Source organism: Carcharhinus amblyrhynchos, chromosome 9, assembly GCF_965287045.1.
Source record: "Carcharhinus amblyrhynchos chromosome 9, sCarAmb.v2.hapA, whole genome shotgun sequence".
Lineage (NCBI taxonomy): Eukaryota > Metazoa > Chordata > Chondrichthyes > Carcharhiniformes > Carcharhinidae > Carcharhinus > Carcharhinus amblyrhynchos.
The window spans coordinates 33,706,920-33,725,653 of record NC_137332.1 but is presented as its reverse complement, the minus strand read 5'-3'; the positions used below and the strand labels follow the sequence as shown (position 1 = coordinate 33,725,653).

At 40.5% G+C, this 18,734-nt stretch overlaps 1 protein-coding gene across 3 annotated transcripts in view; it reads left to right on the top strand.

Annotated features, from left to right (window-relative positions):
- The window catches only part of gpbp1l1 (GC-rich promoter binding protein 1-like 1), a 55,964-nt gene extending 38,728 nt beyond the window's left edge, over positions 1-17,236 (top strand). For all 3 annotated transcript variants that reach the window (XM_080195419.1, XM_080195420.1, XM_080195421.1), the window contains 4 exons: positions 3,584-3,739; positions 6,505-6,626; positions 9,105-9,207; positions 16,394-17,236. In XM_080195419.1, coding sequence (XP_080051545.1) covers positions 3,584-3,739; positions 6,505-6,626; positions 9,105-9,207; positions 16,394-16,549 — 537 coding nt within the window. In that variant the 3' untranslated portion in view covers positions 16,550-17,236. The remainder of the gene's footprint in view (positions 1-3,583; positions 3,740-6,504; positions 6,627-9,104; positions 9,208-16,393) is intronic.
- Positions 17,237-18,734: the final 1,498 nt, after the last annotated feature.

Genomic DNA, 18,734 nt, shown 5'->3' with positions numbered 1-18,734 from the left:
CCTGCAGGTGCAGCAGGTGGTCAGGAAGGCTAATGGGATGCCGGCCTTCATAGCGAGGGGGATTGAATATAAAAGTAGGAAGGTCTTGCTGCAGCTGTATAGGGCACTGGTGAGGCCGCAGCTGGAGTACTGTGTGCAGTTTTGGTCGCCGCACTTACGCAAGGATATTTTGGCCTTGGAGGGAGTGCAGAGGAGGTTTACTAGGCTGATGCCGGAGTTGAGGGGGTTGAGCTATGAGGAGAGGCTGAATAAACTAGGCTTGTACTCGTTAGAGTTTAGAAGAATGAGGGGAGATCTCATTGAGACGTATAAGATGATGAATGGGATGGATAGGATAGAGGTGGAGAGACTCTTCCCGCTCAGAAAGGACAGTAGGACTAGGGGGCACAGCCTCAAGATAAAGGGGGGGCGGTTTAGAACGGAGTTGAGGAGGAACTTCTTCACTCAAAGGGTGGTGAGTCTCTGGAATTCTCTGCCCGTTGAAGTGGTGGAGGCTGCCTCGCTAAATATTTTTAAGACACGGGTTGATGGGTTTTTGATAAGCGAGGGGATTAAGGGTTATGGGGAGAGGGCGGGAATGTGGAACTGAGCCACGACAGATCAGCCATGATCTTATTGAATGGCGGGGCAGGCTCGAAGGGCTAGATGGCCTACTCCTGCTCCTATTTCTTATGTTTTTATGGAAACACTGCATCATTAAATGAGTGACGGGAAGCAATTTTTGTGTGCGTTAATTTATCTCAGTTAAATTTATTTAATTAGCTAATAAGGTACGTTGATATGGTAATTCTTTCTCATCTACTATCATATTGTATGTTGTTGTTTTAGAAATCTGATAGTTTGAAAAGTTTTTAGTAATGTGGCACTGCATTTACATCAGGAATATACAAGAGTGTTTTTGACTATAATTATTTCACTTCCACTCTGGTTTATTAACTTCCACTCTGGTGCCTCCTTGTGGCCAGAAGAAGAGAATTCTAAGCAGTTATCACACTTTTGCAAGTATAGTGCTTAAGCTTCCTCCTTGAAGCTGTGAGAGCAGCACAAGTCTGAATGCTTTCCCAGTTTTGAGCAGAAACTGAGTGAAGGATCAGACTTGCATTTTACAACTCTTCTGGTTTTGTGCACGTGTGCTTTGACATTCTAAATCTTTGCGTGTTACTTTAAATGGTCTGGCATGAGCAATAGAAGTCATGATGTGGGTATGCCGGCGTTGGACTGGCATAAACACAGTAAAAAGTCTGACAACACCAGGTTTTAGTCCAACCTATTTATTTGATAATATTCTCACTAGCTTTCGAGGGGACAGCCTCTTCGTCAGGTGACCTTCGTCACCTGACGAAGAGGCTGTCCCCTCGAAAGCTAGTGAGAATATTATCGAATAAATAGGTTGGACTAAAACCTGGTGTTGTCAGACTTTTTAATGAGCAATAGAATGCAGTAGAATAGTCTGAGTAGTATATGTGAAAACATAGATATGGACTCCATGGTACTATTCAAAGATAAATGAATATCTTCTGATGAGAGTATCTTCCAATGTTTATTCTACCACCAGCACCTTCAAAACTGATTATCTTGCTTACGTGAGCAAGCGGAACCTACCTGAAAATGCATAGTATTAAACTTTGGGTTGCAGACAGCCAGTCTATTTAACTTGCCCACCTACTTGCTATGACAGGCCAAACTGATTCAACACTAAACTAACCTTTTCCCAACTTAATTTGTTGCTAAGGTAGTATTCTTCCACAACTGGCATTTCATTTGTTCATGTTCTGACCTCTTCACTGCTGCTCAAACCTAATCTATATACTTTCATTTGGTGACTAATTTCCCCAGCGTTCTTCTCAACAAACTTGAGGTAATCCAGAGCTCCACGTTCTGCACATCTCTCAGATTACCTCTGCCTTTGGTTTGTTGTGGCCCACCGATATAACTTTAAGACCTTTGTCATCAAAGTCTTCGAAAGCATTGCCTCATTCCATCTGAGTGCTCAAGATCAGTTATACTCTTGTTTTTCATATTTTGGAATGCTTTTTCTTTTTCATTCCTTCTGACCTGAAAAGTTTCATTTAAGCAATTGTACATTGCTACTTCCTTTCCTATAAATGCACCACTTTCCATCCCCAACGCTGCCACCCCATAACTATTTTACTTCCTATTTTGTATGCAGTACAATGTTTCAGTAAGTTGAAAAAACACTTTTGTGTAAATGAATTGTGAAAATGTGCAATATGTAACCCCAGAAAGCTATAAAGCTGTTGTGGTGAGTTCTACAAATCGACAACAGAAGACTCAGGTGCTGGTTACGATTGTTTTATTCTTGCAGGGCGACCATTGCCTCAGAGAGATGTCCAAAGGAGCATACTTGCCATGTCACAGATTTCCACTATGTTTATACGCTGTAGATTACGTGCACAGAATATTGTTTAAATCCCAGTCTTGTCAGCATATAGGTTTACATTGACCAAATGTCTTGATTCAGGGTTCGGGATCCACTAAGCTGAACACTATTGGTCTTTTTTCTTAGCTTTTTCCCATGTCGGTCCTGCTGTTTGATTTCTTCTGATTTGATGCTTGTCCTTCTACAAACTCAGGCCCTCAAGGAACACAATATTCATTGGACAACTCATCCTGTTGATAGGGGGCCCGTAGGGTGTAAAGGTTCACTGGTGTAAAGCTTACTGTCTATGTAAGCATTTAATTTGTTGTATCATTATTTCATAGAATCACAGCATCCCAACAGGACAGAAAGAGACCATTCAACCCATTGAGCCTGCACTGACAACAATCCCACCCAGGCCCTATCCCCATAACTCCACGTATTTACCCTACTAATCTCCGATACTAAGGAGCAATTTAGCACAGCCAACCAACCTAATCCGCATATCAATAGACAGTGGGAGGCAACCAGAGCCACCCGGAGGAAACCCACACGAACACTGGGGGAATTACTGTTAAATCTGGGATGTTAATTATAATCCCTTTCAATATATTTATTTCATTTTATTTCTCCAAACAACGTCAAATAAATGTTCATACTTGCAGACAAGAGGCAGCAAGTGAGGTTAAAAAGATGAAGAACACAGGAATCGTTCTTGCTTAAGTCCTCTCATTTGTTTTGCTTTTTATTAAAGGAAATCTTTACAAATCATTAATTGATAAAAGTGACTATTTTGTAGAGATTGTAAGGTGTCTTCATAGGACCAAAATTAAATGCAATGCTTGATTTTTGGCATTCAAGAAATTACTTTAATATACTTCGCAGCTATGATCATTTACCTCTGGAAATCAAAGCCTCACTTCTCCCTACTAATGTCATAAAAAGTCAGTGATATTGCTTCACACATTTTATCTCCATTTTGTAGAATCTGTCTCAGAAATCTGGTGCTGATTTGCTGTTAACATGCATGAGACCAATTGCCAAAACTCTTGAATAAAATGTCTTGCACAACTTTGGTTTGTGAATGCCCTTGTTATGAATTTCAAGGTGTAGAACAAATGGAGGCAAACAATATTTTTAGTTTTGGAGAATTCTGTCACTGAAGTTGCATACTTCCTAAGCACGTATCCCTTTTTTTCCCAGACGCCTTCAAGTACCACTCCTCCAATCGAGATCAGCACATGTCGTCTAATGAAACTGACTCGGGTAAAGACAGACAAGAAGAGTGAGTTTCTGAAGGCACTGAAAGATGACCGGAATGATGATATCTCAGAACACAGAGACTTCGACAAATTAGAAGTTAGTGAAATAGTTAATCTACATTTGAAATTTGTGGTTCAGTTGGTACAGATGAACAACATTAAGAAAATAAAATTGTTTCCCCTTGCGAGTTAGTGACGTTGAATAGGCAACCATTGTTAAGACATTTAGTGAAAGCAATACTTTCTTGGAGCTTTCAGAATCTTGCTGCCCTCTGTTGCCGGCCTGAGGTGGAACTACTTGCTTTTGCAAACTATGCAATTGTTTTCTTGTTAATTGTCAATGTGCTGCTGATTAGAAAATATAGTGTGTGTCTGAAATAACACAGAAAAGGATCATTGTGGGTTGCAAGTCAATGTGTACTTTATAACAGATACTGCTTCCAAGGCATTTGGGAGTTAATGTGTTTTTTTTCCCATTTATTCTTGAGTTGTTTGACCAAGCTGTTGCACTCGTTTTACTCCTCAGCTTTTTGTATGGAGAAGTAAAGAGACTGGTTAATTCCTAATAGAAAATTGGATAAAAGAGACAAATTCGACCACAATGATGCCACTTGATTTCTGCTTCTTTTGTGTGTATCAACTGATTTATGGCCAATGTGGTGGCACAGTGATAAGCACTGCTGCTTCACAGCGCCAGGGACCAGAGTTCGATTCCTGGCTTGGGTCACTATCTGTGCGGAGTCAGTACATTCTTCTCATGTCTGTGTAGGTTTCCTCCCTTGGAAAACGGCTAATGTTACGCCGTTGTTTAAGAAGGGTGGCAGGCAAAAGGCAGGGAATTATAGGCCGGTTAGTTTAACGTCTGTTGTAGGTAAAATGTTAGAATCCGTCATCAAGGAGGAAATAGCGAGGCATCTTGTGGGGAATTGCTTGATAGAGCAGACGCAGCATGGTTTCGTTACGGGGAAGTCGTGTCTGACAAATTTATTGGAGTCCTATGAGGATGTGTCTAGGGCGGTGGATAGAGGAGAGCCGGTGGTTGTGGTTTTTCTTGATTTTCAGAAGGCGTTTGACAAGGTACCTCAAGAGGTTATTGCAGAAGGTAAGGGGGCATGGAGTTGGGGGTAGGGTGTTAGCGTGGATAGAGGATTGGTTGTCAAATAGGAGGCAGAGAGTGGGGGTTAATGGTGCTATTCGGATTGGCGGTTGGTGACTAGTGGAGTGCCCTAGGGGTCGGTGCTGGGTCCTCAGCTATTTACCATTTATATAGATGATCTGGAGGAGGGAACCGAGTGTATGGTGTCGAAATTTGCTGATGACACCAAGATTGGTGGAACGGCAAATTGTGCGGAGGGTATGGAGAGTCTGCAGAAGGATCTAGATAGGTTGGGCGAATGGGCCAGGAAATGGCAAATGGAATTTAATGTTGGCAAGTGCGAGGTGGTCCACTTTGGTAGGAATAATGGTAGGAAGGACTATTACTTACGGGGCGAAAAACTGCAGCAGGCGACGGTGCAGAGGGACCTTGGGGTCCTTGTGCGTGAGTCGCAAAAACCTAGCCTGCAGGTGCAGCAGGTGGTCAGGAAGGCTAGTGGGATGCTGGCCTTCATAGCGAGGGGGATTGAATATAAAAGTAGGAAGGTCTTGCTGCAGCTGTATAGGGCACTGGTGAGGCCGCAGCTGGAGTACTGTGTGCAGTTTTGGTCGCCGCACTTAATGCAAGGATATTTTGGCCTTGGAGGGAGTGCAGAGGAGGTTTACTAGGCTGATACCAGAGTTGAGGGGGTTGAGCTATGAGGAGAGGCTGAATAAACTAGGCTTGTACTCGTTAAGAGTTTAGAAGAATGAGGGGAGATCTCATTGAGACATATGATGAATGGGATGGATAGGATAGAGGTGGAGAGACTCTTCCCGCTCAGAAAGGACAGTAGGACTAGGGGGCACAGCCTCAAGATAAAAGGGGGGGGGGGGCGGTTTAGAACGGAGTTGAGGAGGAACTCCTTCACTCAAAGGGTGGTGAATCTCTGGAATTCTCTGCCCGTTGAAGTGGTGGAGGCTGCCTCGCTAAATATTTTTAAGACACGGGTTGATGGGTTTTTGATAAGCGAGGGGATTAAGGGTTATGGGGAGAGGGCGGGAATGTGGAACTGAGCCACGACAGATCAGCCATGATCTTATTGAATGGTGGGGCAGGCTCGAAGGGCCAGATGGCCTACTCCTGCTCCTATTTCTTATGTTCTTATGTTTCCACGGCTTGCAGAACAAAATTCTCTTGTTGGCCTCGGGCAGGATTTTACGAGCCTCACACGAGGGAGGTCGTAAAATACCGGCAGTGGTCTCATCACTGACCTTGAAGAAAGCTGCCCACAGAGATCTAGCAAGTACTCTGGCCTGGACTACTGATACTGAAGTTGTCATTGATTGATTGTGCTTAAGAATTCAGCAACCAGCTCCTTTGAGAGCTGTCTGTCACAGATTTGCAGCAACCATTTGTGTATTCCTGCTCACACCAGAAGTTGTTCTGTTTTGGATTGAACAGTGTTCCTAAAGTAGAGCATATTAAAATATATTTCCCTATTACGCTGCAAAATAGAACCCTGATTCACTTTAGTATGAATCATTTCTTACCATCACATTACAGTGTGATTCATTTGTGGGGGCCTTTTGTGTGATGTCTTGGATAATTATCTCTTTGCTAGTGTTCATTTAAAATCGTGTTTTTCATCTTTCAGTAAACTGGAATATGAATTGGGATAGAAACAGGGCATTTTTTTTAGAACAGTGTTACATAAATATTGCTCTCCATTTTCTACCTGAACTGTTTGAAGATTTATTTGTCCATCCTGATTTATTTTTCAACAGGACTGTGAACAGAATATTGCAGAAACAAATGAAAATGGAAAAGCAAATGGTCATCAGCATCGTCTCTCCTTCCGTGGCTCAGAAAAAGATTATCTTTCCAGTTCCCTTGAAGCAGAACATCGGTATAAGAATTTTTTATTTCAGTGTCAGACTTGAGATGAATTTATTTTCAGTTGTTGTACCAGTCTGGACAAAGTTAGTGCAGACTGATGGGGTGAAGTTTTTTCCTCTGCTGAGTGTGGTCATTCCGAGTAAAAATGAGTTTGAACCATCTTGGTGGACAAAAATGTCTGTAATCTCACTTTAATTGGCACAAAATAAGCATTATTTTTAAGAAAGATAAATATCACTTTGTCCTAAGATTGAAATCTGTCCTATCTAGCATAGTGGTAACGCCACATTGAGATGGAGGATATCGAGCCAATGTTTCAAGTCTGGATGAGGGTCATCCAGACTCAACGTTGGCTCTCTCTCTACAGAGATGCTGTCAGACCTGCTGAGGTTTTCCAGCATTTTCTGTTTTTGTTTCAGAATCCAGCATGCACAGGATTTTGCTTTCATTAAGGTGTCAGGTATGCTCAATGTGAAGGCATTAAACTCTCTCTGCTATATTTTGTTTTCTTTTTCCTGTATCAGTTTTCCTTTCCCTTAGCCAAAATTTGAAGCATTTGATTGCTACCAAAAATGCCAGACAAAATTGGTACAAATTAGCAATGAGATAATTGCACGGGAAATAGCAAAAATTGCAAGGAATTATTTTTCTTCCTGGTTTAGTTCAGTCTTTTGTGCTTGCTGCTTTTACAATTATGTAAATTTTAGAAATTGTAAAGTGCTGGTATGCTGCCCATCATCATTTGACCAGCATTGAAGAATGTATCAGCTGTACTGTGTAAGTGTGTGGGTTAATCCTGAAGTGTTTGGCATCGGTTATTTGCTCTTTAGACTGATAGCTTTGAATAATTTGCAGAATTGAATGCTTGCTGATTCTCAGACCAATTTTTAAAGTAATCAGCCTTCCATCCTTCAGCACTGGGTGAATGAAGAGTGGCAGAACATATCGCACTTGACACTTGGAAGAATAAGGGAATAGATTTGTTTGACGTGGTGTCCTGTTACATGTCAGAGTGGATCTTTAATTTTACTCTAACAAGAAGTTTTGTGATCATTGTTTCAATAAAATATATGAAGTTAGCAAAGTATTTATGTAAGAGGAAGTTCTTAATACTCTTTTATCCCAATTTTGAATGTTACTGTGGTGCATAGGAACCAATTTTCTTGGACCCCATTGCCTGCCTGAAGTACACAGTATTCATCTTGTTTATTTATTAGTGTCGCAAGAAGGCTTACATTAACACTGCAATGAAGCTACTGTGAAAATCCTCTAGTCGCCAGACTCCGGCGCCTGTTTGGAGACACTGAGGCAGAATTTAGCGTGACCTATGCACCTAACCAGCATGTCTTTCAGACTGTGGGAAGAAACCGGAGCACCCAGAGGAAACACATGCAGACACAAGGAGAATGTGCTTAGTTCACACAGTGACCCAAGCCAGGAATTGAACACTGGTCCCACTGTGCCATCGTGGTTCACCTGGTTGTCTAACCTGGTCAAACTCTAAGCACAAGCTATCCTGAATTTCAGCTGAATGCGTTGCTGCTGACGTGGGCGTTTCTGGTTGCATCTGCAATTAGTAGACCACAGGAGCCAATGATCCACAGAGTCAATGTAAAAAAAAATCTTTAGCTACTCTAAGGCTTCAGCTCCACATCATTGCCTCTTGTCTGTTGGAAATAGATATTTAGCAGGGTGAAGCTTCGAAGAATCATTGCCAGATTCAAGTTGAATATACAATGTTCTGAGTATTCAACAGCTCATTATTAAAATCTTTGAACAGTAGACTGGTCAGATGAAGGCATGAAATTTTAAAAATCCCTTTAAACATAAGGACAAGTTCTATTGTGTTTTAGAACTTCTGGGCCATGTTCATCTTTACTTAAATTATTATAAACAAGATCAGTGATACCGCTCTAATGTAAAGAACTTTTCTTACAGTTCTATGACTCTTACCAATTTGTACAGATGTACCACAGAACGCATTCTTTCTGGTTGTGTCACAGCTTGGTATGGTGCCTGCTCTGCTCAATACCACACAGAACTATAAAAGGTCGTGAATATAGTCAAATCCATCACGCAAACCAGCCTCCCATCCATTGTGACTCTGTCTGCACTTCCCACTGCCTTGGCAAAGCAGCCGGCGTAATTAAGGACCCCACACATCCCAGACGTTCTCTCTTCCACCTTCTTCCTTTGGGAAAAAGATACAAAAGTCTTGAGATCATGTACCAGCTGACTCAAGACCAGCTTCTTTCCTGCTGCCGCCAGACCTTTGAATGGATCTACCCAGCACTAAGTTGATATTTCTCTATACCCTAGCTATGACTGTAACACTACATTCTGCACTGTCTCGTTTCCTCCTCTGTGAATGGTATGCTCTGTCCGTATAGCGCTCAAGAAACAATACTTCTCACTGTATGCTAATACATGTAACAATAATAAATCAAATCAAAGATTGATCTTTGAACTATTGTTCATTTCTGCACAGATTATTGAAAGCAATGGGTTGGCAGGAATGCTCGGAGAATGATGATAACTTCTTGCCTCTGACTGAAGATGAGCTCAGGGAGTTCCAGGCTAAAACTGAGCAGGTGTGTCTATCAGTTCTTTTAAAACTAAAAGTACGATCTCATTGATTCATGCTTTGTTTGAATATATTAACCAAACCATATATTAAACTTAAAATATCACTCAAGATGAGGAGAAACCTTTCTGTAAGGGTCATTAGTCTTTGAAATTCTCTTCCACAGAGAGCAGTGGCAGTTGGGTCATCGAATATAGTAAGAAGTCTCACAAAACCAGGTTAAAGTCCAGTAGGTTTATTTGGTAGCACAAGCCACAAGCTCTTGGAGCACTGCCCCGTCATCAGGTAAGCGGGAGTTGTGTTCACAAACAGGGCATATATAGACACAAACTCACTTTACAAGATAATGGTTGGAATGTGGGTCTTTACAAGTAATAAAGTCTTAAAGGCACAGACAATGTGAATGGAAACCTCTTTAAGCACAGGTTAAAGAGATGTGTATTGTCTCCAGCCAGGGCAGTTAGTGAGATTTTGCAAGCCCAGGCAAGTCGTGGGGGTTACAGATAGTGTGACATGAACCCAAGATCCCGGTTGAGGCCGTCCTCGTGTGTGCAGAACTTGGCTATCAGTTTTTGCTCAGTGATTCTGTGTTGTTGTGTGTCATGAAGGCTGGCCTCAACCCAGATCTTGGGTTCATGTCACACTATCTGTAACCCCCACGACTTGCCTGGGCTTGCAAAATCTCACTAACTGTCCTGGCTGGCGACAATACACATCTCTCTAACCTATGTTTAACACTCTCTTCACTCACATTGTCTGTACCTTTAAAACTTGATTACCTGTAAAGACCTGCATTTCAACTAATATCTTGTAAATTGAATTTGTGCTTATATATGCCCTGTTTGTGAACACAACTCCCACTCACATGATGAAGGGGCAATGCTCCGAAAGCTTGTAGCTTGTGCTACCAAATAAACCTGTTGGACTTTAACCTGGCATTGTGAGACTTTTTACTGTGCTTACCCATGTCCAACCAGCATCTCCACATCATTGGGAGCTACATTAGACAGATTTTTGGTGAACAAGGAAGTAGGCAGGAAAGTGGAGTTAAAACTACTGAGATCAGCCATGCTTTTACTGATTGTTGAGGAGGCTTTCAGGGCCAGTGGCCCTACTCCAATCACTTTAAGGATGGCACTGTTTTCAGTATAGCAGTTCCTTAGCAATGCCTGCATTTTGTGCTAAAATATTATACTGGGATGGCACAGTGGTTAACATTGCTGCCTCACAGCACCAGGAACCTGAGTTCAGTTCCAGCCTCGAGTCACTGTGTGGAGTTTGCACATTCACCCTGCACAGATTTCCTCTCGGTGCTCCGGTTTCCTTCCACACTCCAAAGATGTGCGGGTTAGAGGGATTGGCCATGCTAAATTGACCCTTTAGTGTCAGGGGATTAGCAGGGTAAATATGTGGTGTTATGGGAATCGGCCTGGAATTGTGGTCATCGCAGATGAGGAACAGATGGCCTCCTCTTGCACTGTACGGGTTGTATGATGCATCCAAAACAAAGGAGCCCAGTTGATCAGTAAGTCCTCCAGGATTAGCGCAAAGTGGCAGCAGTGTGCACCATCTTTGAGATTTGTTGCAGCAGCTTGTCATGGCTTCTTCAACAGCATCTTCCAAACCTGTGATCTCTACAACCTAGAAGAGTAAGTGCAGCAAATGCATGGGAACACTACCTTCTGCAAGTTCCCTTTTAAGTCTTCCACCATCCTGACTTGGGATTGTGCCTTCATTGTTGCTGTGTCAAAATGCTGGAATTCCCTCTCCAACAACACTATCAGCATGCCATGAAGAGGAAGTGTGATGCACCACATAGATTGTAGTGGTTCAAGAAGATAACTCATTACCACATTCTCAAGGGCAATTAGAGATTGGTGATAAATGTGATGTTTGGGATGCTCAACCCAAGAATGAATATGTTTGGTAACACTAGAGCGTGACCAGCTGATTTAGTTAGTTCTGCTCTACAGCAGAAAGAAAATGGAAGGAGTGATAGTAGGAACAAAACTAGTGCTTGGAATTGAAAACATTTGCTTGCGTTGTTTTTGAGTAACAGCGATCTTGAGAGAGAACTGTTTAAATAGTGCTGTATTTGCATTAGTTTCAATATTGAAGTGCATAAACTGAAAACAGCTGAATATGAATCAGGGAGATGCATGTCTTCCTGGACTTGTAGGAAGTCTATATTTCGTCCTTTCTAGAAAACCTTGGCCCCTTCCTCAAAATTTCAATTGTTAGAAATTTGAGCTGAAAAGTAAATAGATTTTTGCAAGTTTTATGGGATCACCTTTAATTTTGAGCTCAAATATGTATTTAAAAAGAAAACATTCTGCATTGATGCTTATTTGATGTAAAAATACCCATCCATAATTTCAATTTCTTCTCCAATCTGGTTTTTAAATGTAAATACGGGTATTGCAACGAGTCAAAACTAGAAACTTAAATTGAACCAGTGATTTTTCAAGACCAGGCAGGAAATGAGGTGTATTATGCAAACCAGTATCATGCTGAATAACGTTCTTCAATAATCTAGAAAATGTTAAAATATTCCGATTGAATACAGTTCTTTTTTCCTGGCATTTTTTTTAAAGACTTTGAGTGTACAAGTGTAATTAGTTTAATTTCATTGATGTCATTAAGGATTAAACCATTTCATCACACTTCCTCTTCATGGCATGTTGACAGGCTCATAACTGGAATTTTCTTTTCATTGCATATACATTAATGTAGCCGAATCCATTGTTCTGGAGGAACCAGCAATCTAATGATTAATGTACTCAATGATGTTTCTATGTGTGGCACTTTGACAGTACTTGCTCAAGTGATAAATTGCCTGTATCAGTGGCAGTTACTTTTAGCCATTAAAATAATTATCTGTTCTTAGAATGATTTGTTTGCTGTTAAAATGCAATATCATGGTCATTTCCTGATCATGAAATTTCTTCGTTTTAGTAACGGGGGTAGTGGGAGATTGGGCCTAGATTTGGAAGGGGGCGGCTTCTCCGGAGATGCCTGGGAGGTCAGCAATCGGGGGGTGGCACTGTTAAAGTAATGTGGGGTTGTAGAGCTGGCCAGCAATTGGGAGTGCGGGGTCACTGCACATTAGCCGACCTCTATTCTGACAGATCAGTGTGTGCGCGGTGGCCCGCTTAGCGCTATGACTCTCCAGCGGCAATAGGCCCCCTGATTTTCAGAGTGAATCCTGTCAGGACACACTGCAGTGCTCAGTGCCAGAGATTCACGCTGAAAATTCCACTTAAAAAATCAACAGAGTTGCTCCAGTTTTCACACAAGTTTGCCACTTAATGTATTTGGGAAAATCCCTGCCTTTTTTTAACAACATGGTAACAAGAGTTATCTTCCATCAATACCTATTAATCAGTGTGTTAAACTTTTTCACGGTAATCATTGCTGAACACCTGAGGCCCAATGATTCTGCACCCAATAATGTACTTCTGTATTGGAATTTATAAAAATTAGCATCTCGGGCAAAGGTCATTCAGTCCATTCTACGCTAGCTGATTGATAAGTGCTCTTCATTCGAGCTCATTTTGCTGCCCTTTCCCACAAATTTTTTGTTTCCTTTTTTATCAAACATCAACCCACATTCGTTTTTTTGCTTCTAGTGTATCTTCTACCAGTGATTTTGTTAGAATCTAGTGCACTGGCTCATGTGCTTTTGGGGGGGGAAAAAGCCAATATTCTATGTTGACGTGATGGTCTCCAAGAACTAGGTTTTACTGAATGGGGATTACAGAATGCAGTTCTGTATCAGAAGTTACAATGATCAAAGCAGCATACATGCAAGGGGTAATGCACCTGACTTTGAATCAAATGTTGGAGCCCCTGGCTTCCATAAATGATCGTGTGACCAGGTTGCTTGGGAGAAGAGCAATGAATAAAAGGGGCCAACAAGTTATTGTGGGTATTGCCCTGCATTCAAGCATATTTTCTTCAGTTTTTTGTAGTTTCTTAGTTTAGAGCAAGACAGATTTAGTCGAAATCTGTCCTATTGGCCAAAAGAGTTTAAACGCCTTGTCAACAAAAGGACTCCTAACAGTGAGTTGGACTTCTGGATAACCAAGCTGAGGAGAGGGAGGGAGCGTAAAAGAGATTTGATGCAAGACTGCAGAGTTAAAAAAAATTTATAACTAACAGAATTCTGACCTGAAGTGGCTACATTAGCGGCGTCTGTTTAGAAAGGGGAGTTTGCGATCATTGGATGGTTGGAAGAGATTTTAAGGAACAATCTTGCCTGAATAAACGCAAGGCCCAAAGAATCTCGGTAATGTATATGAATCTCTGAAATGGTACTAAAACCAAGTGATGCATCTTTCAATTTTTGCTAAGTATCTGACTTGAGTTATTGGGATCCAAGTCGATTGAGTGTGGGGAAAAAAATGTTTATTTAAGGTTTAGATTAGAAGTAACTGAGTTAATTGTAAATTTGATATCTTCAGTGTACCTTACTATTTAGGATTTAGTGTAAGTGTTCGTGTTCTTTGACTATTGTGTAGGGAGCTTCTTTTGATTGTGAATCTTGTGGCTTTATTCTTTTCAGATTACTGGCCTCTACTGAGATCAATACAGTTGCATGACTTAACAACCCCTGGTTAAAGCAAAGTAATCTGAACCACGTCTTGTTTTTTTAATAATTTTGTGTATTCCAGTTCAGAAATGGTGTTAAGACTCTCAGAGCAGTTGCAGTAGTTTTTCCCCACTTATCTAATCAAAACACACTTTATAATTTTGAATACGTCTTCTCTTTTCACGTCAAGAGTCCAGGTTTCTCCACATTTGCAGCCATTGTGATGAACATCTTCTGTACTTTCTAGTGCCATGATATTTTTCAGAAAGTAGGACACCCAAAACTAACACTGCACTACTCTAATTACAGCCTTGCCAATGATTGTGATTAGGTTTAGCATTACATCTTTGCTTTGGCACATAATGGCCACCATTTATAAAAATTAGTATATCATATACTTTTTTTAACTAAATTTTACTAATTTGTTCTCTCACTAGAAAGACTTGTCTTTTGGAACTCCCCAGATGTTTCTTTTCATTTCCTTAGAGTTCAGCAGTCTTAACAGTGACCCCACTGGGCTTTTTAAATCATTCCGATTTACAGTCATAAGTTAACCGTTTATTTTTCTTTCTAGCCATTGACTATCTTCCTATCCACACGCTGTTGTATTGCTAGTGGGATGGTAGTTCGGTGTGTGGAATGTATTAGAAATGCTAGCCAGGACCTCCTAGTGATCTTGTTAACATCATAGTTTGCATTCTCGATGATTGAACAAAATCTCCAAGGGGTGATGTCTACTTTTGCTAAATAGTTTGCAACTTCCTTCCAATGTTGAAGCAGTAGACATAGCATTCTTTCATGCCCTTTAGTTTGGAGATTCCTTCCACAAAGGGCCAAAATCCCACACTTGGGTGGAGGGAGGCATAGCCTCCATGAATGCCTGCAGCTTATTACAAGTTTGGCTTTTCTCTAACCTCAGGTCCATTTTTCATGAAACTCCTGACAAGTATTCTGGTCCCCAAGATGTGGCACATTATTACAAAATGCATCACAGGTTCAGTGCCACCGTATAGATGAAAGATATCTGGTGCTCCCTCTGGATTCAGTGTTCAACACTTGTGTGGTACTTAAGAAGATTCACTCTTGACAGGAATAAAAATGCTTTGAGGTATAGATGTATGATTGTAGTCAATTTGTGTCTTTGCTCAACATAGGTCAGAAACTAAAAATGTTCCCATTGTCAAAAGCAGTGGCAAACTATTTTATGAAAGCACTCAGCACAGCAATGCATGAGATTCTGCGCAATTTGAGCACCTGGCACATCATAACATTTAGGGCTATGGGCCAAGTGCAGGCAGATGGGATTCGGTGGGAGTTCAGTAGTTTCTAATGCGTCATTGATGGGCTGAAGCCCCTCTTCTGCACTGTATGATTCTGTGATTCAATTTGTTCCTTTAATATGATTCAGTTTTGATCGCTGCCAAAATAGTAAACAATCCCAGTTTAAATTATAAATAAAATCAAAAAATGCCAGAGTATTTCAGTAGGCCTGACAACATCTGTGAGGAGGGAAACAGAGTTAATATTTGAGTTTAATATGACATGTCAGCAGAGGTAAATCACCTTTAGTTGTCACATTAGGAATATCTCTGTTCCATAAATCACAGGTCATTTTGGGATGTGTGATCTCCTATTGTGCTTTAAATGTAATTTGTTCTGAAATGAACAAACCATGAAAAAAAAGGCAGAACATTTAATAGCTGCTTCCCTTTATCCATCACAATAGAATCCTTAAAGTGTAGAAGGAGACCATTTGGTCCATCGGGACTGCACCAACCATATTCCCACCAAGGCCGTATTCCTGCAACCCAATATATTTGCCCTGCTAATCCCCCTGACACTATGGTTAATTTTGCATGACCCATCAACCTAACCCGCACATCTTTGGACTGTGGGAGGAAACCAGAGTAAAAAGTCTGACAACACCAGGTTTTAGTCCAACCGATTTATTTGATAATACTCACAAGCTTTCGAGGGGACTGCCTCTTCGTCAGGTGAAATTCGAAAGCTTGTGAGTATTATCAAATAAATCGGTTGGACTAAAACCTGGTGTTGTCAGACTTTTTACTGTGTTTACGCCAGTCCAACACCAGCATTCCCACATTAGAAAACCCACACAGACACGGGAAGAGTGTGCAAACTCTACACAGACTGTGGCCCAAGACGGGAATTGACCCTGGGTCCCTGGTGCTGTGAGGAAGCAGTGCTGACCACTGTGCCACCTTTATAAATAGTTCCTATTTTCATATAGGATGATTTAAGTGAGTTGTGTTTTGTCTTGAAGATCTATTTTAAATACCTGTCTTAATTGTTTCCTTGTCTGCAATATAAGTTTTCTGCCCAAAGTTTGGTTTTGCTTCCATTAGCTCACTCTGTACCAAGTCACCTAATAGTCCGTCTGGTTCCATTCCTGTTCCCTTGTCCAGTATGAAGGCCACAAACATCAACTGGACTGACAACTGGTTTAACCATCTATAGCTATATTTGACTGTGTGACTTCGATTCATTTTGAGTCACTTTTATGGGTTCAAATGTGATTGTCTGCTATGAAGCAACAATGGCTAATCCAAAATAATCTCTTTCTTTCTCTCATTCTTTACAGCTCAAGAAAAATGGCTTTAGGAAAAATGGTTTTCAGTTGAAGAACCGATGTACAGCTTTACATTTCGCCCATTGGAGAGGCATTTTCAGTACAGGGCTTCATGAAGATTCAGATTCTGAAACTAGCAGTAGTACCAATTCTGATGATGACGCCTAAACTTGGTATAAGTGGAATTCACGTTATGTTTTCTTATAGCTGGAGGACTAAACTTACTAAAGCTCTTTTGGCACAGAGTTATATTTTTCCATGCACAAGGGAGTTGATCATATCCCAAAGAAGAAAATTTGCTTGTTGAGCTTTTTTCTTTTTTCTTTGACCAGCTGGTCCTGTTGAATGCTTCGTAGAATGAAATATGAGTCAATAAAGAAGAAAAGGGGGCAAAGCACATTCTGAGTAATCATTTGCAAGGAAAAAAGTGGGTATTTTTTTTGAAAGCTTGAAAAAAACATTTGCAGACAATTAGTAGGAATAGCAGTGTGATAGAACAAGCAATGTAAGAGACAAATACAAAATACTGATGATAGGTTGTCAAGAATAATGCTAACATGTTTTTCAATGTCATGACATTTTGGGAAGAAGAAAACAAGATTTGTCACCAGAGGTTTATCTCCATTTCTTTGGTACAGTTGTAAAATATTCACAATAGGAGCTTTGAGTTCTTCAAACAGCCTTGATATTCAGGGTGGATTGTAAAATATAAATTTTGTGAAATTTCAAAGATTAAGATTATTTTGATAACGTTATTTACAAATTTAAAGTGGCTATCACATATGAATATCTGTATGAGGAAAACTACTGCATTAAAATAACTTGGAATAAATATTTTGCATCAGTTTGCCAAAATGATTGGTGTTGTAATTCTTCTCTTGAGCTTTCTGATTTGAAATATCATTTCTGAATAAAATGTTTTTGTATATAATTGAACCATTTACTGCAAGAAAAAGCAACCAACAGCATAAGCATATGGTGGTTGTCAGCCAAACATGTATAGCGTGAATGAACATTGAAGTGAAGTATAAATAGTCCAAGATAATTAACCATTTTTATAATATTCAAGAAAATTTCCAAAAACTGTTATTTGTATTTTTATCTGTTGAAATATTCCCCCACATCTGTGAATTTGGTCTTAATTTCTTTATCGTTGGAAATCTGTAATTTTATTAATTTGATCTTGAGAATTGGGCAATGATGGCAAGCCTGCAATTACTGCTCATCCGTAATTGCAGGAAGAAGGTGAAGGTGGTCTTATTTTGAAAGTCTCTGCACTCTTGTGATGATGGTTCTTCTGCAGTAATGTCAGGTAGGGATTTTTAGATTGATTATGGGATTGATCCAGCAACTGTGGATGAAGTGATAATGTGTCCAAGTCAAATGGTGTGAAACTTTGGAAATTTGGAGGAGGACGTTTCCTGTGACATTGCTGCTTTTGTCCCTCTCAGTGGGAAAGGTTGCAAGAGAGGGTGATGCTGTCAAATCTCCTGCATGTTTTTAAAAAATATTAAGGGATATGGGTGTTGCTGGCTAGGCCAGCATTTGCTGTCCATCCCTAATTGCCTTTGAGAACCGCCACCTTGAATCGCTGTAGTCCATGTGATGTAGGCACAGCCAGAGTGCTGTGAGGAAGAGTCCCAGCTTTAACCCAGCAATATGCCAGAAGCAGCAACCTAGACAGAGTGGTATTTGACTTGAAGGGGATTTTGCAGATGATGGTGTTCCCATGTATCTGCCACCCTATTCTTTCTAGGTGGTAGAGGTCATGGATTTGGAAGGTGTTATCAAAGGAGACTGATGGTGTATTGAATCCTATAGATCGTACCTGCTGTGTTGGTGAGGAAGGGGATACGTATTTGCGTCCAGTGGCTGTGCTGCTGATCAAGCCAACCGTTCTGTCCTGGATAATGTTGCCATGTTATTGCATGTTCCACCATTAATTACTAATGTATGAAAATTAAAAATGCACCTTATGTATAGAATCAACTTCCCTTACATTATAAGCTTCCATCATAGAATGAAATAGGAGTACAGCCACAATTCATGGCCTCTTTCATAGTGTCATTGAAACTGACCTTGAATTGGGATTCCTAGTTTATTAAATGAAGAAATTGAATTTAAAAATAAATACAGCAAATTAATATCTAGTCAATTACCTTCAAAAAATGTCATACCTGATAGTACCTCTAAAGATAGTACTCCTTAGGAGTATTTTGAAGTAGACTTAACTTTTGCATCAATTGAGAGTCAACAATTGCAGGAATACTATTGGTCCTTTTTTCCCCTTTCCATGTTACCTGAAGTGTTGAAAGAAAAACTAATTTGCAATTCAAATACAATAGAGGATTCA